Source organism: Nelumbo lutea, chromosome 7 (genome assembly GCF_056320005.1).
Source record: "Nelumbo lutea isolate HS-2025 chromosome 7, American lotus-T2T, whole genome shotgun sequence".
Lineage (NCBI taxonomy): Eukaryota > Viridiplantae > Streptophyta > Magnoliopsida > Proteales > Nelumbonaceae > Nelumbo > Nelumbo lutea.
Window position 1 is genome coordinate 19,238,294 of NC_142690.1, and position 23,201 is coordinate 19,261,494.

The window sequence follows — 23,201 nt, forward strand, 5'->3', positions numbered from 1 at the left end:
GATGTGTGGTGCACAGACATTGTGTTGGGAACCCATCTGAACTTGTTACTCTAGCGCGTGATGGGTGATGTGTTGTGGGGTGCATGTGGGTGCACGAACACCATGGGGAGTCCACCTAAACTCATTACAATGATGCATGGTCAACTAGGGATGGCAAAAAGATGGATTCGGGGAGGGTTTTGTGAATTCTAAGCTTTCCTTGCCTCCTTAAACCTCTTAACTCATATTTTCCCAAACCTTACATTGGATTGGATTTTTAGAGCTCAACCCTTCTTGTACATAAAAATGCAAAACCCTTCTCAGCCCTACCCTTCTTGCATCTGAGTGTGGGGTAGATTGGGTCAAGAACCTGCATTTATTTCTAATTTTTTAATTGAAACATGTAAAAAACTCATAAGCTATCAATTATCCTTTACATAAGATTCAAAACATTATTAAATTCTATATTTGATTGATAATACACACGTTAATATGCCTTACAACAACAATTTAATTATAAGGGCATATGAGTCGAGTTTAGTCAAATACCATACCCTATATGTACATGTATGGATAGTAAAATCCCAAAACCTATTCCTACCCCCAAAATTCATTTTTCAAACAAAAAAAGAAAACAGGATGGATAGGTAGAAATTGCCATCCCCCGAAGTCATAAGGTTTTGATTGATCAAAGCCTCTTTTTGCCTCATGGATTCCCAATACAACGCTTTTTCAAACTATCATAATAAGAAAATAATTACATGATGCAATCAAACAGGTTCTATGGTGTAGTGGTTAGCACTCTGGACTTTGAATCCAGCGACCTGGGTTCGACTCCCGGTAGGACCTTATCTGCTTTTTTATCTTTCAAATTAACTTCCCGTGCATCTCACGGACTTTCTGCTAGTAATTGTAGAAACAAAAGGGGCGCGCGGTTTTCTTGACCAGGTTACACTTTCAGAGTAGACAAATGATGAGCAGCTCACGCGAAGGATCCCCTGACTGGTTGCGTTGTTTCCAGGTGAAACTACTAATTACAGTGACCTTCATTCGATTGTGTTTACTGGTTCAGTTGTTTGTCTCTCTTTAACACTCATACGGTGGATGTTCTTCATCTTTATTTCTTCATTTCTACTTGAATGGTAGCTTTGTTTCTTCATATCTTATTGTAGCTGAACCAATCATTGAATCTGAGAACTGGGTTATCATTTTCTTCACTCCAATTTCTGTTCCCTTCCGTCTTTCTCTTTAGTGATGATTTTAGTGTTTTACTATCTCGAATGCATAAGTCTCTTGTATTTATTTTCTACTGTAAATTCAAAGTTCGAAAGAGTGTTTTAACTTTTCAGCTATAAACAGATGCGTATTTTTCGTTTATATCTATCAGAGTTGCACACATTGTGAATCTACTCTTGATTTTAGTCCGCCCAAGTCTTCATTGTCATCCAAATCAGAATCCTGATGGAGATCCCTAACTTCTAAGAAGTCCACCACCTAATTAAACAATTGGAAGATAGATTTAAGAAGGTGAGTGATATGAAAGTTCGCCCATGGCCTGATTGATTTTGTCTACATGATCTACGTTTGAAGAGTTGTATCTGCTTAATGTTTTATTTTGGTCGTACATTGTGTCTCTTATGCTGAGTGAAGCGAAAAGCATGTCGTAAGAATACAAATGAAGTTGAATGAGGAAAATTGACCCCATATGGTTCTTTCGCTGGATATATTTTTGGTAGTATTCTGCAACATGAGCTGCTCGTTTTGGGAAACTTTATGTAATCGTTCAACTTAAATAGAGGATGCCATTCAAACGTGGGAACTACCATCCTTGTAGATGGCAGGATCATTACCCTTGGAAGCTCTTATTTAGCCATTTAATCTTGTCCTGGACGATTTCGATTTGAAGTTCTCTTGTAGTTGAACTAGGTAGATACTGCCAAAGGATACTTGAGAACCTTATTTGAAGAAAAAAATGCTGTGTATTCTCTGATTGCATTGACTAAGAACATATTTAAGTTAATTTGGAGTTTTATGCTTCATCAATACATCTTGAATCTACAACTTGCCTCCTTTTACAAGTAAAGACATGAAAAAAAAAAAAAAAAAACCCTTGCCTATGTGATATTTACCCAAATTATTGTTAGACAATGTATGTCTTTAGCTCCAATCAACATGTACATTATGACATTTATTGTAAATGAATAAAGTATATATTTGATTCATGTTATTATGATGTGTTTCTGTGTAATACCTTTAAACTGGACACATATGAGACTCGTGTTAGTTTAGAATCTTTACAACCGTTGGATAGATCTGGGGAGATTTATCCTATCAGGGTTGATACTAATGTACCACTAAGTTGGTTGGGGTGACTTGTCTCAGTTGCCAGGGTGAGACCTGAGGTACATGCAGTGTGAGTTTTCTTGAAACCCTGAATCGGACCAAAATTCCAATATTGCCCTGGACCTTAGAGATAAATGGGCAAAACTGGAATGTTACACCTGACCCCTAGACTCAATTATGATACTGCACTAGGTGTCGGATTAGGCTGCCTTTGATATACCAATCAGTGAGATCTTTAGAGGGGGTCAAAACCTAGGAATGTTGGGACAATCAAAGAATTCATCTGAGTGGGTGATCATAGTGATAGGATCAGCCCCTTTGTCGGACAAAGTGAATGATCGGGGATGCACTCTCTCTGATGGAAACCTAAACTGTCGGCAGTTGATTTCAATCGTTTAAATTTGTTTTGCAAAATATATTTATATAGAGATATACATACATATATATATATATATATATATATATATATATATATATATATATATATATACTGCACCTTGCAGTCGAGGGAGATGTCCTCTCTTGTTGGACAATGTTTGGTTATTATGGGCTGAGAGATTAAGTGTAAAACCATTGAGAATTATACCTGATAGGCTAATCTTGCATCTGCCCACAGTCCTTGGGTCTTCATAAGATGGCTGGACCCAATGATCATTTAGTATAAATGTTGGGCCCATTAAGAGACCATAGTGATGGACTTAGGGGTTCACTATATTCAGTAGAGAACTCGGCCAGGCCTTGTAACAGAGGCTAGGCTGAACCCATGTGGTTAATTTATAAATCAATGATAGGGTCCCACACCATACAAAGAAAGCCAAGCTAGACAGCATTAAAGTGGAAGTGAGCCTGGAAGCTTAATGGGCCTAAAATCCCATTTCGAGCTAGGTTAATTAGATTAATTAAATAGGGGTGGATCTGGGATTTGGATCAACAGATAAGATAAAGGATTATCCTTATCCACTTAAAGAGTCCAGATCCAAATAAAGATTTGGATAAGAGGAACTTCTAATTTGATTAGGAAGGTTAATCTTTATCTCCAGATAAGATAAGAGATTATCGTTATCACTTAAAGAGTCCAAATCCAAATATAAGATTTGGATTAGGAAACTCCTAATGGGATTAGGAGATTTTACATTTAAGGCTATAAATAAGAGAGCAGGGCGAACCTCCAAACACACATTCGCTGGATATAGAGAGAAGACAACACAGTTAGACTGCTCTTGCTTTCTACTCTTTTTCTTCTTGCTCTTGCCGCCCTACCCTGTTCGATCTCTAGTTCTTGGATTTGATCAATATTGGATATTGATATTGTTTCTTGTCAAAAAAAAACAATTTAGAAGTTGTGTTCATTGTCCTATTCGATTCTTGCTGAAGAATCACTAGTTCTTGGTGAAGAACTACTTCTTGATCCTACCTCATCCTTAGCTGTGTCATCTTCAGTGGATTGAGGATTTGGTACACTCTTTGGGCGTGAACACTTACTTTGGGAGGAGTATTCTTGCGTGGATTCTGTATCAGGTATATCCCTCCCTTAATTTGGTTTCAGATTTGTTCCAGTTAGGTTACAAGAGCGAACCTTGAAAATGCAGTTTTCTAAATTGGGAATAGGATTCTCGGATGGGAGTAAAGAAACTTTTGAAATTTCGCCCGATCTTCCTACAGGGTTCGACCATTCATATGATGGATCTTCCATCCCTTCAATTATGTAACTACATATCATTGTGGGAAAATCCCCTTCTTCTGAACAAGTATTGGACCATCTTATAGCATTTAATTGGAAGATCAATCTCAATCTTACTGGTTTGAGGCTATATACCAATGAGATGACCAAAGGGTTGATAAAGGTGTTGCAATCATTGATATTCAACAGTTCTGAATTGATGTCGGACAAAACATTGGAGTGCAAATATTCTGAATTATGGCACTGGCAGAATTTTTTTGGTTATTAGAGGCCTTTTGTGTGTATGTCTGTGTGTGCACATGTGCATTTTTATTTTGGAGGTTGTTGGTCTACAAATCTTGTACATAAGAGTTGTTCAACTTCAAGTACTTAAATTTCGAGGTTCACAATTTCGTTACGTATTGGGTCGTATTGGCCGATATGTATCGTATCAGTGTGTCACTGATACAGAAAATATACATATTTTGGGGGTTTGACCCATTTTAGGGGGTAGGCAGGCCTAAGTCCCTCCCCTTTGCCCTATTTTTGAGAAAAAAAAAAGCTAAAAAAAGGGAAGGGTGTGCTACAAAGTACAATGTACCGATAGATAGTGTCGTTATTGTCACAATTCAATACTCTGAACCTTGTTAAATTTATTGTTGGATGAAGTAAAGTGAATGGCCATTAAGAAGGATTTATGTGGGATCTTATTAGTCTATTAAATTGTAAATGCAGAACCCTTTTCAGGAAAAATGAAAATTTGGGGTGAATTAGGCTTTTGGAAAGAGAAAATGAAATCTTTACACCCCAATAGCAATATGATGTGGGATTTACCATCTGAGGGTGGAGTAGTGGCTTTGTATTAGTAATTCAATTCTCCTGTAATGGGTGTTTCATATTCTATCTGCATTTTGTTCATTTTAACAAATTATTATTGATCTGTCACCATCCAAAATAAATAAATAAATAAATAAATGAAAACGATCTAACCATGTGGTGTCAAATTTAATCTTTATAATTCTTCTAGATAAGTGTATATTTATACCAGTTAAAAACATATGAAAGGTCATATTTTCAGGATGATCATTCTTTTTGGCCTTCAGCATCCTCATAATGCATATTCTGCTACTAGACCAGAGTGTACTCTAATTGATGGGGAGAATAGGTCTTATAGTATTATGGCACTGCCAAATGTTTTTTAGGCTTTATTAATCTTAACATGTTCCAAATTCATCCAAAAATAAAATGAAATAAAATAAAATCTTAACATGTCCCAAAAACTGCCCCCTCAAAACTGTCACAAAAGATCTCAAGAATATCTTGTTTCTTCCAATACTAGTTGCAAGAGATTACTTTGTTGAGCAGGCACAAAAAAAGTCACTTGTGACATTGTCTAATAGAAACAATCTACTAAAATATCTTTCATTTCCCAATACTAATCGTAAGGATTTTCTTTGTTGAGCAGGCACCACAACAGTCACTTGTGACGTTGTCATCAGACTCTGAGCCTTCTCTAGATGGTAGCAGAGTAAGAGAGGATGATGTTGATCACAAAGAACAATCTATTCATAAAACACCTCAGTTGTCAGAAGGAGATCAGAATCAAGAAAAATTTCTTATTGACAGTGGAGGAGAATCTCCAATGACTAAGACTCCAAAAGTAAAGTCCCCAAAGTCCCAGGTGAAACAAAAGTCTCCAAAGTCCCAGGAAAAAGTAGAAAATAAAAAACCAACCAAGAAGAAGAAAGTGGAAAATCAAAACCAAATAGAAGGTATGTAGATGGAGGGATGACAATGTTTAAAGACAACTTTAATTAGATAAGCAAGATATACAGATTCTACCAAAATATAAATGAAAGATTGGGTTTGTCACTTTGTCTTGGTCTGAGTTTTCTTGTTTCATCTTCTAGTTTATGTAACCCTTTTTAAGCTATATTTTATGTGATAACCCAGTAGTGATACATGGAATGAAGGTAAAGGTGAAGCCATGGAGGAAGAAGTATTGGAGAGGAAGCATGTTGAACCTCATGTAAGATGCTGCAATGGTTACTACACATACAACTCAATTTATATCAGTTCACTAGTTCTCCTTGGGGAGCCAAGCTACGTAAAATATATAATGTTGTCATGGATTGTCTGAATTAACCACATGTTGCTTTGTATATAACTTGCAGGTCTCTACTTCAAGGTTACCTCTGTTGTTATCTGATAAAGTCCAACGTTCGAAGGTAGACCCATCTTCTGATTTCAGTTATCATATGCTAATGTAAACACATTTACAATGGTAGTCTTACTGGGATGAACCTACCTATTTCTGCCATTTGGGTTTCTTGGATTTATCATGTTGACAATCTAGACCAAACATCTTAGATGGGAACTTCTAGATTGGCCATTTTCACTCTGCAGTCCATGTCAACCCTATATTGGGTTCTCCCTGGGTGACATTAGCTGTTCAAAAGTTCCCATTTATAGTTGAAATGAATGACACTAAAAGGGTTTATTATAGAGACCTATCAAGGGTTTTTGGGCTGGAAATTGTGGGTCATTTAAACTTGTACCTTTTTTTTTTTTTGGGGGGGGGGGGGGGTGTGGAGTGGGGGAGGGTTGAATAATGTAGACTTCTTATCTGAGCAACCTAACTTGAAGATCTGTTCCTTAATTATATTTGTCATATCACATATCAGAAATGATCAAACAAGAAATTGGGAAACTTTGTGATTTCTTTCTCTTAAAGATCTTACTTGGAATCAAAGTCAAACAATGATGAGAACTCTTCTATTTGCTATGAGGATTTATTGCTCTTAGTAATAGCATTCATACAAATATACAGAGAATGACAACAGACCAAAAGATGCAAGAATTGAAGAGAAATTCTTGGTAGAAGCACAGTTGTCAAGGCATCACCTAGGGGGTTTCCTAGATGATGCCCAAGTAACAAGGTGCTTTCCTAGGGTCACCTTGCACGAACTCCTCAACATGATAGAGAGGGACATGTGGGTTAAGAAAAGGGTATAAAGTGTTTGATATACATTCACCTCATTCTTGGTGTTTCATGGCAAAATAGGGGTTCTGCTTCATTCTTCTTGACCTTCTTCTTATTGCTTTGTCAAATTTTGGAAGAAGGGATTTATCCCAATTATTGAAATGCATCAGAAATGGTAGATTTGCCTAGTAATTGATTGCATGCTGAATCATTGGCGTAGTATATTGTTAGTTAGGATTATGGATTAAGCTCGTTGGCTCATTTTAATTATTGTTTTCTATATAAAATAATATTAAAGTGGAAACATGCCATGGAAAAATGTCCTGCACACTGGACTTAATTTCTTAAATCCATGACCTAGGTGGGCCTCCAGGCACCTACACAACAAGGCACTCCCTTCTAAATATGATTTTAATGATTGCTATAATATAGGGCTGTCCAACTCCAACCATGGAGGGTTGGCATTGATATGGTGTAAAAATTTTTATAATATAGGGCTATAAATGGATCATGATCTGAAGGGATCTTCTTTGAATGAAATGCATTTAACTTTTTATTTAACTGAGAGAATTCCAGAATTAAAAGTAGGGTTTGACTATGATGCCAGAAAGACATGATACCAGAAAAGCTTACAACCAACCAACCAGCATCATAAAAGTGGTAACCGATAATTTCAAACCTTTCTGGTATCATATCTTTCCGGCATCACAGATTTTCTAAATCGGCACCATAATTTCAAACCTGAATGGTTAATACAACGCTTGGTTGAATTTTGTAGATTTTCAGTGCTTTCTGACTATAATTGTTGCATTTCTGAATTTCGTTGTGCACCATCCAACTAAATGTAGTTGGATGATGCAGATTAGTTGTACTTACGACAGCAATGCAACTGTAGTACCTATTACATGAAACTGAACCCATGGTTCCATGCCATTGGATCTGTCACTTTTTTTAAAAATGTTTGTATTATATTCAGGCACTTGTTGAGTGCGAAGGAGAATCCATAGATATGAGTGGTGATGTTGGTGCTGTTGGTCGAGTAATAATATCAGAAACACAATCCAAAAATCATGAAATGCTTTTAGATTTAAAAGGTATGGGATGTTTTGATTTTGGCATTTCCTTTAGTATATCAAAGCTATCCTAGAAACTTTAGCTTGTCCTTGAGTATCCATTTTATTGGTGATGTTATTTGATGAATCTTGATTTGTTGTTTGAAACCATTCTAGACCGTAGCAGATCAGGATTCATTTGCTGAAGCCAGAATCGGGAATAAGGTCTTGATGGTGATGATGATTTTGCCCTAATATCATCACTGGAAGACCTATTTACAATTTGTCATAATTTAATAAGTTTCCTCTCACATGAAAGGAAGCTTTTGCCTCAAAATTTCTGTCAGATTACATATGGAAATACATAGTTGGGTATGGGCATTATAGAGATTCTAACCTGATGTTAAAAAAGAGTTCATGAGTGGGACGGACCCCTTATTAAAATACAGTCCATTTCAATTAGTTTTACTTGTTAGCCATCAGTTCTGGTTCGAATGTATTTTTGCATCATCTGAGTATTTGGATGTATTTGTGTTAATTTTCAGGAACCATATACAAAACAACCATACTTCCATGCCGAACATTTTGCGTTGTATGTCATCCATTGCCATTTCAACTATTCAAATCAGCCATTTGTACACTCAAAGTTTTTATTACTTATATATTAAGAAAAGCTTACATGAATTGTCTGTGTTTAGAAAATGATTATATTGCTAACAATTTACACTGAACTCTCCTTGTTCAGGTTAGCTTTGGTCAGGCAGAAGCAAAGGTGTGTCAATGAATTACCTGGTCTGAAACTTCTCCAAGCCTTCCCCAATTTATACATTTCCAATTTCAAAACTAATAGGATGCACTGGTCTCAACCTCCTCATTTTCTTCCTGATCAATGTATTCCTTTTACTGATACAAAGAGATTTAGTTTCAAGTCACCTGATACATAGAAAGCAAATTCTAGTTTGAAATATATTGATCCAAAAAATAAATATAGTTTGAAATGTTTTTCCTTTTGCCTACATTTCATTTCTTTTCTTAATAAAATCTCTTTTTCTACCACAGACTTTTGAGAAGGGTTGCCACCTTTAATTTTAAATAAAATCTCTTTCATCTAGTTACCAATAAAGAACAGAATAAATTATTTTGTTGTTTATTTGTATCCTATTGCTAAGACTATATGAATGATAAGAAATTGGCTGTGAATTTTAGGGAATAAAACAAAGTTTCCAAGACGTTATAATCATCTTGATGGAATTTAGTTTGGCAATCCTTGTAGTTACTTTCCTACTGTAGCATCACTAGCTCTAATTTGGATTGTTCTGCCGGTTTGATCTGTTTGTTCTGACAAATCCCATTGGAAATAAACCTCTTTTAGAGAACAAGGACTCTGAATGCCAGGTTTAAAAGACATTTAATTTCCAGTTCATCTCCAGAAAGCAAATAATTATATATTTCAAGCATAGTACATTGAATTAGTTACATTTTGGGAACACTTGTTAAAGCCTGTAAAAAGGTAGAACTTCAAGCAACTTATAGCACATAATAAGTGAAAGTTGTGGCGTTGGTCTGAACTTTGTACATCATCTATGACTTTGCTAAGACAGTTTTCAACGATAACCACCAAAGTTTTAATCCGTGGTTTAGGAGTGGTACTTAATCCTGAAAACACATACTTTTTTTTGACATGTTATCTTTCTTAATCAGATAGAAGCCGTGATGAATGACTTTATTCAGCTGAAGCCACAATCTAATGTTTATGAGGCTGAAACAATGATTGAAGGTTAAGTCTTCTTCTACCGTATGTTTTTGCTTTTTATCTTTTTTTTTTATTTGTTTTGGTTGCCTGGATTGGGACATATATCTTTTATTGCAATGTGGTTGCCAACCCATTTAGCCAGAGATGGAGCCTTGAAGTTGGATGGTGAATAACCTGGATTTGGGAATATGATGATCTCATGATCAAGATGTGGCTGACCAACCAACTGTGCCACAAGATTTTTTTTCCTTTTTTATTCATTTTCTTTTTCAGGAGGCAAGCTAGACTGAAGAACTTTGTACTAGTTTACAAAGTCGGTTGTCTCAGGGTTTGGTTATTCTATTTTTCAGATCACTTTCCTTTGCTATTCACTTAATTGGCAGACTAGTATAGTTGATGTTTTTAACACGGTTTCTAATTTCTATTACCCATAACAAACATATATCACCATTTTCTTTGTATAGGAACGCTTGATGGATTCTCTTTTGATTCGGAGGAGGAGACAGACAAGATACCTACAGCTGTTGCTTGTCAGACTGACCAAAACGATGAAGCTGAAGAACAGACCACTGGAAAGACCAAGGGAAAGGTTGATAAGACATTGGTATGCCATGAGCCATCACTTCTCCATAAATGATAAAACCCAACTGTGAAATTTTAATATGCATGTATGCTAATAGGATGAAATCTGGATGCAGGGGGTCAGAAAGAAAGGTAAAGCTGCAGGAAAACCTCCAAAAAAAGGAAAAAGGAAAGCTCAAGCTCCAAAGAAGGCAAAAAGTGCCAAAAAATAAGTAGCATTGCATTCATTGGCCAAAAGAAACTGTAAGTTTACATAGGGAATTAGGGATTGATGAAGCAGGCCATCTTGTTATAGTATTATACCAATCGAGCTGTTGTTGTACATGTCTGGTGTTCAATAGCTAGCTGTATACCCCATATTTAGATGACCACAGCATGGTTGCTTCTTTGATGGGATGAAATATCTAGGTATCTGTACAAGGGTGCCGTTTCATATCAGCAAGTTCAGTATCTCTTGGATGGGATCCTTAATGGTTCGTCCAGTTCCTCTGAAAAATGAGACAATTAGTCAGTTAAGGGAGCCCAACTCTTCCGGCTGACCCAGAATGTTATATCCTAGTTTGGGTAGTGCTGCTTTCCATCTAGAGCTGTCAATGGGTTGGATCTACCCGATAGAACCGAGTCAACCAAACCAATTATACCAATTATATTGGTTCCGGTTCTGTAGCTTGTGGCCTGATTAATGATTGAGTTGGACGTTCTTGTTCTAAATTGATTATATGGTTAATAATACATAGAGGTCTCCTGTTTTTTTTTCCATTTTTTTTGTAATTTTTATTATAATTTGTCTAAAAGGATAAATTTTACAGATATATAATAATATTATAAGAAAATTTTGGTTAAACTTGTTTTATCAACATATAAACTGCTTACTATTTTACTGCCATTTTATTAAGGTTATATCAATGTTCTAAAAACCAACTTTGGAGGCCAAATCATTTTTGCCTTCAGGTCATGGGTTACCATTTCGATTGTCTGGGTTGAACAAGTTGGGCTGTGCTATGTTAGCAAGATGGATGTATATTGATAAACATATATTTTATCAATAAATAATATATAATTATATTCTACATGTAATATATATTATCCTATATTTAATTTTAATTTTTTTTTTATTTGTAAAACAATAATAAAAATTGCAATTTGAGGCAAAAAAAAAGTGTTTTTTTGGCAAAAATAGCTGAGCAAGGCGCCTTTGGTGCCTTAGGATGCATAGATCTCAAAAATTTAATGAAAATGAAAAAAAAAATCACCTTAATCAGACATTTGAGTACCAAGTTATGGCTTCTCGAAATTTGAATATGCATTAGTGTGCAACTTGTGACCCAGTCATCAGGTCGAATGGGTAAATGGTCCAACCACTTGAGTCATACGGTTTTAGATAGTCAACAATTTTTTACCTTTCTTTGGGTTTTACTCAAATCGGACCTAAAATCTTGATGGGATGATAGTTTGAGAGGTTCAACCGGGTTGAAAACACTGGGTTATATTATAAAATGAATTTCTAAGTTAGTCATTTTTCATTACTAAATATAAATGTCAAGCACAATTGGATCAGACCCAATTATTCTTCATAGATTGAAATGGGCTACACAAGATGGGGTAGTATGTCTCCAAGCATCACAACCAAATAAGCACTAGATCCCTAGTAACTCACCATTATTAGACCTGATTATTCCAATTAATAATTGGTTTGGTTCTGGCTAGGTCTATCTAAAACAAGCAATTAATAATTGGTTCAAGATTGGTCCACCCTGACTTGACGCATTGACAGCTCCATTTTGGCGTTTGGATCACCTGCCAACAAAATACATTTCTCTTCAAGTTCATTCATCCTCCAGCTTTTCATTTTCATTTAAAGATTCCAAGATCTGCAAAGATGGATTGAGAGACATTTATTCGGAAAAAAAAAAAAAAAAAAGAGAATGGATATGAGAAATAAGAAGATTTGAACCATCAATAACTTGCAAATAATACCAATATGTCATACCTACTTACAATTTTATTTGTTTAAGATTTATCATTTAGTTAATTCTCTTCTTAGTGCATTAAAAAAATTAAAAAAAAAAAATTGATTATGAAAATTTATAACGAGTGTTCTTTAATTGGAGAATTTCCGTCATGTCTCAAAAGGTCAAACACGCATAAAAATGTTAATTTTATACTTCATTTATAACCTCTGAATCTTTGCATAAAATTTAGGTCTTGAAATAGCAATCTATTATCATTAAGAACAAAGAGAGGGCACCTTCTTACCCAGCCTACACCCCTGTGGTTCATCATGTATTATATTGGTAAGCTTAGATATAAAATATAAATATATATATCACAATACACTTTTGATATGCATGAATATGGTGGAAAGATGTGGATTTGCTTAGATATATTGGGAAAATTATTACAGATACCACAAATACATCAATAATAATAAATCTAAGGTTGAAATAGGGGCAGAGGTAAAAAAATTTCTTGAGGGGGGCCAAAACCCAAGGTGGATTTAGTGGGTGGGGGGGGGGGGCATGGCTCCCCTGTCTCCACCCCTGGGTTGAAATAACTATGAATAAAGTATATATAATAAATTCACACTTAATAGTTTATATGAAATAATATATTACAACAAACAATGCGGTAGTTTAGAACATGTGAATATCATATAAGATATAATAGCTTTACAAATAATATATCAAACAATGTTTGAGCTTCCAATCTTCTAAAAAATCATTACAAAACATATTAAATTGTTGTTAGATCAATGATTTTCATGGATCATTAATAGATCTATCTTATAGTTTTTTTCAACGTTCAAAGTATTGACACGTATTGGCCGATACGTATCGTTCTGGGACCCCTTCGATACGCCCCTACAATGGGTATATCGGAGGTCTGACCGATTCAGGGGGTAGAGAATACCTAAACCGGTCCCCTGAACCGGTTGCAAAAAAAAATAAAAAAAAAGGACCAAAATGTGTATTGATTCACCCGATGGCATATCGGGCGTATGGACATTTTGAACCTTGGTTTTTCCTTATCACGAAGTCATTTAGAATACATAAAAAAATATATTTTTAGGTTTTTCTAAAAAACAAGACAAAAATTTTGGCATAAAATATCATTATAACAATGAGTTTAATATGTCATTTATAGATCCATCTTATGGTTCTTTCCTGCTATGAAAATCATTTAAAACATATAAAAAAATATTTTTTATAATTTTTAGATTTTTTCAATTTTTGGAGAAAATCCATAGATCTAACAAATTAACAATGTTGGACCGCAAGGTGTAATTGGTTATATGTTGGCCGACCAACTACCATGACAGCCTATGAAAAATGTCAAAAAGTTTGGATGATGGTAAAAAGAAGTTAATTGAGTTGTGAACTTTTAGAAGTGGTATGACCACTACAATAGGTCCATAAACAGTATGTGATGTTCCACTATTCCATGTGCCCATGCCTTTGGATACTGATAAAATACAAGCTGTATTGCACACATTGTGTTTATTTTGAATCTTGTATATACTCCATTTGTAATCATCTAAAGACTTTGGACCAAGTGCTATTGATGTATTCTTTTGAGATTTATTGGAGTTTCCCTAGGGTATACATGTGTATCCTAATTTTTCCAACCTTTTATGTATATCTAAAGCATATCTCTTAAATTTGCTTTTTCAATACTCTACGTTTCGACCTTACAAATCAGGTCTGAATCAGCTGATGCATACCAATACTATAAACTGATACCATAGATATATGTGGAATGGAATGAAAATTTGGTCATTCCATAAGCTTACATATAACGGCAAACATGGCTTACATGGACTGATACTTATTAATCCTTTAAACATTGGGTGCAAACTGCAAAGTAGACTTCAAATATTCCAATCAGAAAAGCCCCGTAATTATATGCCTTTTCAAGTTTAGTTGTGTAAAACAGCTATGCTAATTCTGATAACAAAGCCAAATTAAATGTGGGAAATGGTGACTGAATCTATTGCATGCAATAACCAAGGTCTAAGATTCACTGGCTGAGGTCCATATCTCTGTACTTGTATACTTTTTTTTCATAATAGGTATAGGTACGATAAGGCCAATAATCTATTCTTTCCTTTTTATTTTAGGGATAAGTGAACTGTAATCCACCTCAGAAATCTGAATTACAGCCCTCTCCTAACCTACTAATACCCCCCCCCCTATAAACCACATCATGCCCGTGAATTTAGCATCAATCCACGGGCAGGATTCAGTCCACCCCTAGAAATCCTAGCTCCCCCTAGGGGTGGGCTGAACTATAAAAAACCCTTTATTTTATAATGATCAGGGGTTGCACGTATACCCCAATTCCTATTGCACGGGTCTCGACCGACCCAATCTCCATACTGAATCTTAAACCCGCAATCATATGTCCTACCCCATGATTCCAAAGCATTGAATCCATAGCATCTGCAGTTTAATAAGGTCGAATATAGCAAAATAACAATACAAATACAAGAATGTAAACCGTCTGATACAAAAGCAATGGGAGGTAAGATCGTTGGATGTTGGCAGGTCATTAACTGCCCTACGATGATGCATTATGGATCGTGTAAGGAATAGGAAACCTGAAGTTTCTTCTGCATAGATAAGGACGATTTTTTAATCAAGATCTAAAAAGCTGAACTACCATAATCCCCCTGGATTGGAAGTATCAAATTCTCCACCAAGCCGCCAAACTCTTACTAGCAGGCAGAAAAAAAAAAAAAAAAATCCTTCAAAAATATCATCTTTTATAGAACTAAGATGTCCTTTGGCTTATAGTAGTTCTCACAAGGTTGCAAAATTAAGCCCATCCTTGGTGTGAGATTAGGAAATGAAGAAGCTGAAACAACCCTCCCACCCACCCCCCGAGACAACATAGATCCAAGAATAGCCGGGTCCATCATGAGTCAAGACTTGTCATCTTCAACATCACTCCCTTCACTGTCTACTTCTTTGACCTGATCACCATCAGCAGGCTTTGCAGGGGTCACAAATCGTCCACTTAAAGGATCAACTGGACAGGTATCACGGGGTCCACCTTTGTGGCCCATTGCAAGCATTGGTGGTGGTGGTAGAAGCCCTGCCCTAAAGAGAATACGTTGAACAGGTTCTGAAGGTTGGGCACCTACAGATAACCAATACCTGGGGAAGAAAGAAAAATATATCGAAGGCAGAACAAGTAAACGATGAAATCAAATACAAGTATAATCCATGTTATTCACTTCAAGAAAATAATATAATTAGGACTCAACATCTACTAACAAGAATACATTACAATAACTTGGAAAGTTTAGAAGAAACCAACCACCATCTTAGAAAAGGATACAACATTCTGAAATATGAATAACAGAACATAAACGAGAACCATCTAGAATGGAACTACCAACAAAAATGTATCCAGGGCATTTAGGAATCTCTGTTTAATCTTGTAGCCCTAAAGAAATCATCTCTCCCAAGGCCCTTGCTCCTATACTTGCCTGCAAAGAAGCCAGTGGCATAAAACCTTTTCAGACGAGTACAGATCTGCTAGTAACTAAACATTAGGCACATCACCACCCCATCCTCGACAATGAGAAACATGCGCTTATGTGCATTGCCTTTTAAAAAATTCCATGTGTTGAGAACAGATGGCGCAAAACTAGGGTGTGGCCAGAGTTGTTTATTGTGTTGTCTGAAAAAAACATCCATTTGCAACTGAAAACAGGAAACTTTGGGTATCTGAGAAAGTTTGATATTCACATTGGAAGTTAGCAATGTCCCATAAAATATGCCTAAAAGACAAGGAGCTTTTCATATACAAAACCATACAACATATCTTCAAGCCTTGAAACAATGAGAGAAAAGAAAGAGAGATAGTGGACCTCCCTGTCTAAGTTAGCTCTTAGCTGATAGCATTCTATTAATTCCCATTTACTAGGATTGTAAAGTGTGATGAGTCAATAATATAATGGGAAATAATTTCTAGGAGAAAGAATATGGAGGTTTAGGACTAGATAAGTTGGGGTTGAAGAATAAGGTCTTGTTAGGAAAACATCTAGGTTGAGTTTGGAATGAGTACAAATACAAATATGTATAGTGCAAATACTTGCAAAATACAAGGTTTTGCACTCTACATATTTGTATTTGTACTCCTTTCAAACTGAGCCCTATGGAAATTTCCAGTCGACACATACAAATTATGGCATAAGGTGATTACAAGTATTCATGATTTACAGCTAACAGCTAGGATGCAGGTCTGGCAATTCATGTCACTCTCACCTCCCCTTGGAAAGCGATTCATGTTATACTCAGTTTCTACAACTCACTCGTTTTGATGTTTGCTTTGGTGGCAAGACACATTTTAGGGAAGTTATTTGGTTAGGAAAGGTTCCCTTTTTTTATCAATAATAGAAACTTTTATTAAGAGGAATAGAAAAGAGAAAGTTACAACAGGGAGGGGTAAAATCACTTAACCCTCCCTAAAAGTATAAAACAGACTACAACAATGCCCAAAAGAGATTAGCTCTTCCCACCCCTTGTTTAGCCAAAGAATCTTCCATAGAATTAGCACTCCTCTTGGACCACTGTACCTGAATTTCCATGTTCTGAGTGAGCTGGTTAATTTTCTTTCTCATTTAAGAACTTCCATAGACTTAAGTCTTCCTTCTGCAGCCAACAGCCAACCAGCCTAGAGTAGCCTTCCACCAGCAGTTTTTTAATATTTAGCTGCTGGGCCCTTTTAATGCCTTCCAAAACTGCCAAAATTTCAGCTCTCAGAGAATCCCCCCAACTTATAGGTCCTGAAAACATGACAATAATTCAACCTTCTTCATCCCTGAACACTCCACCTATACCTGAAGGGCCTGGGTTTCTTCACTGCTGCCATCAAAGTTCAATTTAATGAACCCCATAGTTGGAGGAGTCCAAGCTGGAATAGGGGAAGTATTCAAGGGAGCAGACCAAGTCACTTTCCAATTTCTAATGATATCTCCTGCTGAGTAACCTTCAAAGAGCTTCATAGTCTTGACCCAATGTACCACCCTCACAGAGATTAATTCAATGATGGATTTCTTGTTTCTTTCTTTTTCATGGAAAGTTCTTTGATTTTTTTCCTCCCACACCGTCCAGCATACAGATGTTCTTACACATCTCCACAAAATTTTACCTCTCTTTTTTAAACCCCTCACTGAAGTAGAGTTAAACAAGCTTTGCACATTTGGAGGGGAGGGCCACCTGCATCCAAAAGGAGAGAAAAATCAACACCAGATTTCTTATACGAAAGGACAGGACTGACAAGTGATAGCAGCTCTCGCCATTCTCCTTACATAGGATGCACTGGTGTGGGGATAAACTCCAATTAGACCTTTTCTTTTGAAGAAAGTCACAAGTGTTACACTTTTCTAAGACAGCTTTCCAACAGAAAGCACCTACTTTGGGAGGAATTGGTCTACCCTAAACTTCGAAGACTGGAAAAGGATAACCAAGGGCCAGAGGGGATTGGGTTAATTCTTTGAAAAAAGAAGAACAAGAGAAGATACTCGAGGGAGAGGGAACCCAAATCCTACTATCCAATCTAGAGGGGTCAATAACTACCTCATCCAGGATCTTAAGCAAATTTACAATGGAGTCCGATTCAGAATCTCTAAGGTCCCTTCTAAATCCCAGCTTCCAAACGAGAGCAGAGTTAGAGGTTAGGAAGGTGGCTGCTAGATCATTTTTAAACCTTGAGAGGGAAAACAAGGAAGGGAACTGCTCTTTCAAAGGAGTGTCTCTTACCTAAATATGTTCCCAAAATTTCACAGTATTGCCAGAGCAAAGGTCATACCTGATGAGAGGAAGGAAGGAAGGATGGATCGCATGGATGGGCTTCCAAGAAGAAGTTCTTGTATCCCTAGATGAGACTCCCGTATACCAGCCATCTGCCTCTTGCCCATGAGCACTTATGTTTACTTGAGCCCACAGCTTATCCTCCTTTGTCAGTCTTCATAACCATTTCCCTAGAAGAGCTTCATTCTTTTTCTATAAGTTTCCCAAACCAAGCCCACCATCACTTTTAGCTCTTGTAACCAAATCCCACCTAACTTTATGGTCCCTTTTCTCCTCCCTTGGTTCCCACAAGAAATCCCTCATTAGTTTTCCAAAACCCTACACACTCCCTTAGGAATTTTAAACACACACAGAAAGTAAACAGGAAGGTTAGCCAAGGTTGACTCAATCAAAGTTATCCTACCACCCAAAGAGAGGTAGCTTTTCTTCCAAGAGGCTAACCTTTTTGTGAATATATCAATCACCGGATTCCAAAAACTCCTTTCCTTTTGCTAGGATTATCCTCTCGTGGAAGCCCTGGATATTTCAATGGCCACTGAGCAATCTCATAACCCAAAATTCGAGTCCTATTTTCCACATCTCCAACACTCATGTTAATGTCGACCATACAATTCTTACCAAAATTGACTTTGAGGTTAGTCACTTGTTCAAACACATTAATCACCTTTTTTAAATTCCTAATCCACCTAATCTCCTCTCCACCACAAAACAAAATTGCATCATCTGCAAATTGTAAGTGAGTGACCGGAACCCTGTCCCTCCCAATTCTCCAACCACTAACCAAGCTTCTAGAATCTGCCTTCTCAATAAGCCTCCCTAAAACTTTAGCAATCAAGGTAAAAAGGAAGGGGGGAAGGGATCCCCTTACCTGATACCTCTAGAAGATGGGAAGTGGTCTACCACCCTGCCTTTCACCAGTATGGAGTAGTGGCAAGTCCTGATACACCCTTTTATCCAATTACACCACCTCTGCCCAAAACCAAAGGACTCTAGGACTTCCAACAAGAGAGACCAATCAACCAAATCATAAGCCTTTTCTAGATCCAATTTGCACACCATCCCTTCCCTCTTCTTTTTAGACCTTCCACACTCTCATTTGCTACTAAGATTTGACCCACAATCTGTCTATTCTTCACAAAGGCGCCTTGATTAGGGGAAATGACTGTAGGAAGCACCTCTCTAATTCTTTGAATAAAACCTTAGCAATGATCTTATAGAGGCTATTAACCAAACTGATGGGTCTGAACTCTTTAGGGTGACAAGCTCCCTCCTTTTTTAGGATTAAGGCAATAAATGTAGAATTCAGACATGGATAAATCACCCCTCTTTCAAAGTATTCTAAGAACACACTTTGGATGTCATCCTTAATTATCTCCTAACAGTCTTGATAAAAAGCCATCGTGAAACCATCAGGACCTAGAGCTTTAGCTCTATCCATAGAAAAGATGGCTTCCCTTATTTCTTCCAACTCGAGCATTCTTTCCAACTACTCAATCAACCCTTCAGGGAGCCTAGGCCAATCCAAACCTTCAATCTGCAATCTGTTATTTAGGGGCCTTCTGAAAATGGATTTGAAATGTTCCATAAAGCCCCTGCAATCTCATTCTGTTGGGTTAGAGTTGTACCATCAACCACCAACTTAGAAATAAAGTTCCTCTTCCTTCTGCCATTCGCTATGGCACGGAAAAAATTGTGTTCCTGTCTCCCTCCTTCACCCATTTGTGTCTAGATTTTTGCTTCCAACTAATTTCTTCCTTAAAAAGTGTGTCCTCCATATTTTTTCTCAACTCTTTGTCCCTTTCCCCAAAGCAACCTAGATTTTCCTTTGCATTTAATTCCTCAATTTGGTTAATCAATTGCTGCTTACTTTCTTCTAACCTCCCAAAGTGAAGAACTCCTTGATTTTGACTTTCAGCTCTTTTAACTTCCAATGGAATTTCATTCCTGCCCAATTTATCCTCGGATTGCTTTCATTCCACCAGTCCTTCACTTTCTCCTTAAAGCCCGAGTGATGCAACCACATATTCTCAAATCTGAAAGGGGAGGGTCCACTGGTTCCAGTCTCAAACTTACTTAGCAGAATTGGCCAATGGTCAAAGTAACTCTAGGTAAAGCCCTTGATACCAGGTCTCCCTAATGTTCTTCCCTATTTGTAGTAAATAGGAATCTGTCTAATTTGGAACAAATTGGTTCAGCTTGGAGATTAGACCAAGTGAAACTGTTATGTAAGAGGTCTAGTTCCTTGAGTTCAAAAGCATTAATAAACTCATTAAACTTCCTCATATTGGTAGTATTCCTTTGTCACACAATTCGCACCTTATTGCACTCCTCACTAAACCTAATCACATTGAAATCCCCTCCTAGACACCAAGGTCGTTCCCACAAACCTCTAATATCTCCTAGTTCTTCCCATAATTCATTCCTTTGTACATAGCTATTAGGGCCATAAACATTAGTTAAGACCCATTCGTACCCATCTTCCACTTGCTTGAATTTGACAGAAACTGAGAATCCTCCATATAATTCTTCAACTCCCTTCACAACTTCATCCTTCCACAAAGTGAGTAACCCACCGGATGAACCCCAAGAAGGGCTCATTACCCAACTAAGGCCATTTGCTCTCCATACGCTTCTAGCCCACCTCTTGTCAAAGGCCATGAGTTTAGATTCCTGGATTAGAAAGAAGTCTGGGTTTTCTTTCCTTAGGACCTCCTTTATTAAAGCTCTCTTTCTTACATTCCCCAAGCCTCTCGCATTCCATCTCACAATCTTCATTATTCCAACTTAATCTACCCCCACCCCTAACCTTCCTCCCTAAGATCCTCCTTTCCTTCCCCTACCCTTCCTCTCACTGAATTCTTTGTCCCCCTCCACATCCAATTTCAACCTCTAACTTCCTTTTTCTCATCTTCCTTTCCCCTTTTTTATTCCTCAAATAAACTTTCAGCTCATTCGGATTTTTTAACTTTCAACCTAGCTTTTCTACAAATTCAGCTAGAGAATCTTCTTTTCCTTCTCCCTTTTCATTCTTTCCTCTTCTGCCTTCTTCAGGCCTCTCACTCATCCTCTCCTGCTCCACCATCTCTTCTTCGACTACTTTAGACCCACTATCCTTACTCTCAATCACCTTCTCCTTCTCTAATTCCACCCTAGTCAAATTATTAAGTTCCACACCCTCTCCTCCCTCTCACCTCCTGAATCTCCCCTAAACCACCAACTCTGTCAATTTCCAAACCATGGGCAATCAGCAAGTAGGCAGGTCTGGAATCTGGAAGACAATCAACAGGGGCAGAGCAAGAGTTGGTATCAAAACCCGAAAAAACAAACATATCTGGGTCTGAGAAAGGAGGACATTCAACAGAATAGGGTTTTCCAGGGCACAACCTAGACTTAATTCACCCTTGTGAGAACTTCCGAGGCTCTGTTGTTCATCCCCAGCTGAAATAACCATGTTTGAAGACTGGTGATCAGTCGCTATTTTTTCACAGGTCCCCTGCCCATTGTCTATTTTCTGGCTTGGTTTTTTTTCTACCCAAGGTTTGGTTTCCCCCCTAGCATCCAAGGAGAGCTCGGCATCCTTTAACACCCTACAATCAGTGGAGGGTTTCAGTACAGAGGTAACATCTTCAGCTTCCTCAGAAAAGAGAATGGCTGTACTGAAAGTGTCTTCCAACTCCCCTTTATGATCTGCATTCTCCCCTAGACTGTGGTTCTCTGCTTTCGACCCTGTTTCAAAGTAATCCTCTAAAGAATCGCAGCTTACCCACCCGTCATCTTCCTCTTCAAAATCATCTCTCCTAACCCTTGAATATCTTGGGTTTGGCCTATCTTCTCCCATTTTATCCTGGTCCACTTCTTTAGAATTGGCAACTGGAACCCAACGAAAGCTTCCCCTCAAGGGATTCTGTTCGTCTTAAACTTTTTGGTCTTCACACGAAAGCAGCACTTGTGGGGAAGATGATAGACCAACACTATGGTCCTCCAACGCATTCTTTTAAAGGACTGTTTTCCTTCTCTATACTCTTTAACCACCTATAAGAATAAATGTCTCTCTTTGCTAAATATGCTATGGGTGCTTTGTCTTGGGACCTTGGCACTAGAAAAGGTGTGAGGAATTTTGAAACTCCAATGGTCCTTGAATTATTCAACTCCTTGAATGATAGTCCCTTGATCCTTCCTCCCCTAATGGGAGAATTTTGTCACTTGGGTCTTTGGGAATGTTCTGTTGCTTCTTTTTTTAAAGCCCTCCCAACTTTGCCCTTTTCTCAGTCTTTTCTGTTTTAGGAGATTTGGTGCTAGCCAGTGACACCAAAGATTAGAGCTTTCACATGAGAAGTCTATCATATGAAAATAAATGCCTATGATGTTCTTCAAAAAAAGGGGATGCTATTGGTACTTATCCCCACATTTTACTCTTTTTGCATGACAAATGGAGAGACTACTTATCATTTGCTAATTTCCTGTCCATTTGTCACTAGTATTTGGGATTGGCTTTTCTCTCTTTGGTTGCAGGTAAATCCCTCCTTCTGATATGGAGAGTTTATTCAAATCTTCATGGTTTAACCCACCTAGAAAGGGAGGGAAGATAATATGGAGATATACTAGAGCTGCAGTTTTGTAGACTATATGGGAAGAGAGGAATGAAAGAATCCTCAAATCAAAAGAAAGAACAAAAACAAAAGAGGTTGTATTTCAATACCAGTGAAGGTGGCACACTAGGTTAAGACAATGAACACTTACACTCACATATCGGTGGATAATATAATTGGAGGATGGCAGCAGGTGGCAGCAGGATGGGTGTAGCTTGGATAATCTAGGCCCTTCAAGCATTGGAGGAGTTATCAGGGATAAGTGTAGAACCATCCAAACAATGTATTTTGGTCCTATGGGCTTAGGAAACTCCATTGAGGCTGAAACAAGTGCAGCCTTGCAAGGTTGAGATTGGCAAGAACCTTAAATTACAGCAACATGCAAGTGGAGGGTGATTCAAGAGTGGCAGTGGGTTGGCTATTATAACAAGGACAACAAC

At 37.3% G+C, this 23,201-nt stretch overlaps 2 protein-coding genes and 1 non-coding gene across 4 annotated transcripts in view; 2 read left to right on the plus strand and 1 right to left on the minus strand.

The window, feature by feature from the left end:
- The first annotated feature begins 756 nt into the window (after positions 1–756).
- Positions 757–828, plus strand: TRNAQ-UUG (transfer RNA glutamine (anticodon UUG)). The gene has a single exon. It is a non-coding gene; the product is annotated as a tRNA-Gln (tRNA).
- Positions 829–861: 33 nt separating this feature from the next.
- Positions 862–11,111, plus strand: BIN4 (double-stranded DNA binding protein). Its single transcript, XM_088953127.1, has 10 exons — positions 862–1,000; positions 5,448–5,754; positions 5,956–6,011; positions 6,157–6,210; positions 7,942–8,059; positions 8,563–8,609; positions 8,763–8,789; positions 9,719–9,794; positions 10,235–10,374; positions 10,469–11,111. Exons 1-10 carry the CDS (start codon positions 950–952, stop codon positions 10,562–10,564), a joined length of 972 nt encoding a protein of 323 aa, XP_088809253.1. The 5' UTR covers positions 862–949; the 3' UTR covers positions 10,565–11,111.
- Positions 11,112–14,792: 3,681 nt separating this feature from the next.
- LOC148845482 (small ribosomal subunit protein bS16m/bS16c-like) overlaps positions 14,793–23,201 on the minus strand; it is a 35,486-nt gene continuing 27,077 nt past the window's right edge. For both annotated transcript variants that reach the window (XM_088953128.1, XM_088953129.1), the window contains exon 4: positions 14,793–15,508. In XM_088953128.1, the coding sequence (XP_088809254.1) occupies positions 15,274–15,508 (235 nt within the window). In that variant the 3' untranslated portion in view covers positions 14,793–15,273. The remainder of the gene's footprint in view (positions 15,509–23,201) is intronic.

Coding starts and splice junctions, on each gene's coding strand:
- BIN4 (XM_088953127.1), top strand. CDS start 950: ATGATGAGCAGCTCACGCGAAGGATCCCCTGACTGGTTGCGTTGTTTC. Junction 6,211..7,941: donor ATAAAGTCCAACGTTCGAAG/GTAGACCCATCT, acceptor TATTATATTCAG/GCACTTGTTGAGTGCGAAGG. Junction 8,790..9,718: donor TTGGTCAGGCAGAAGCAAAG/GTGTGTCAATGA, acceptor TTTCTTAATCAG/ATAGAAGCCGTGATGAATGA.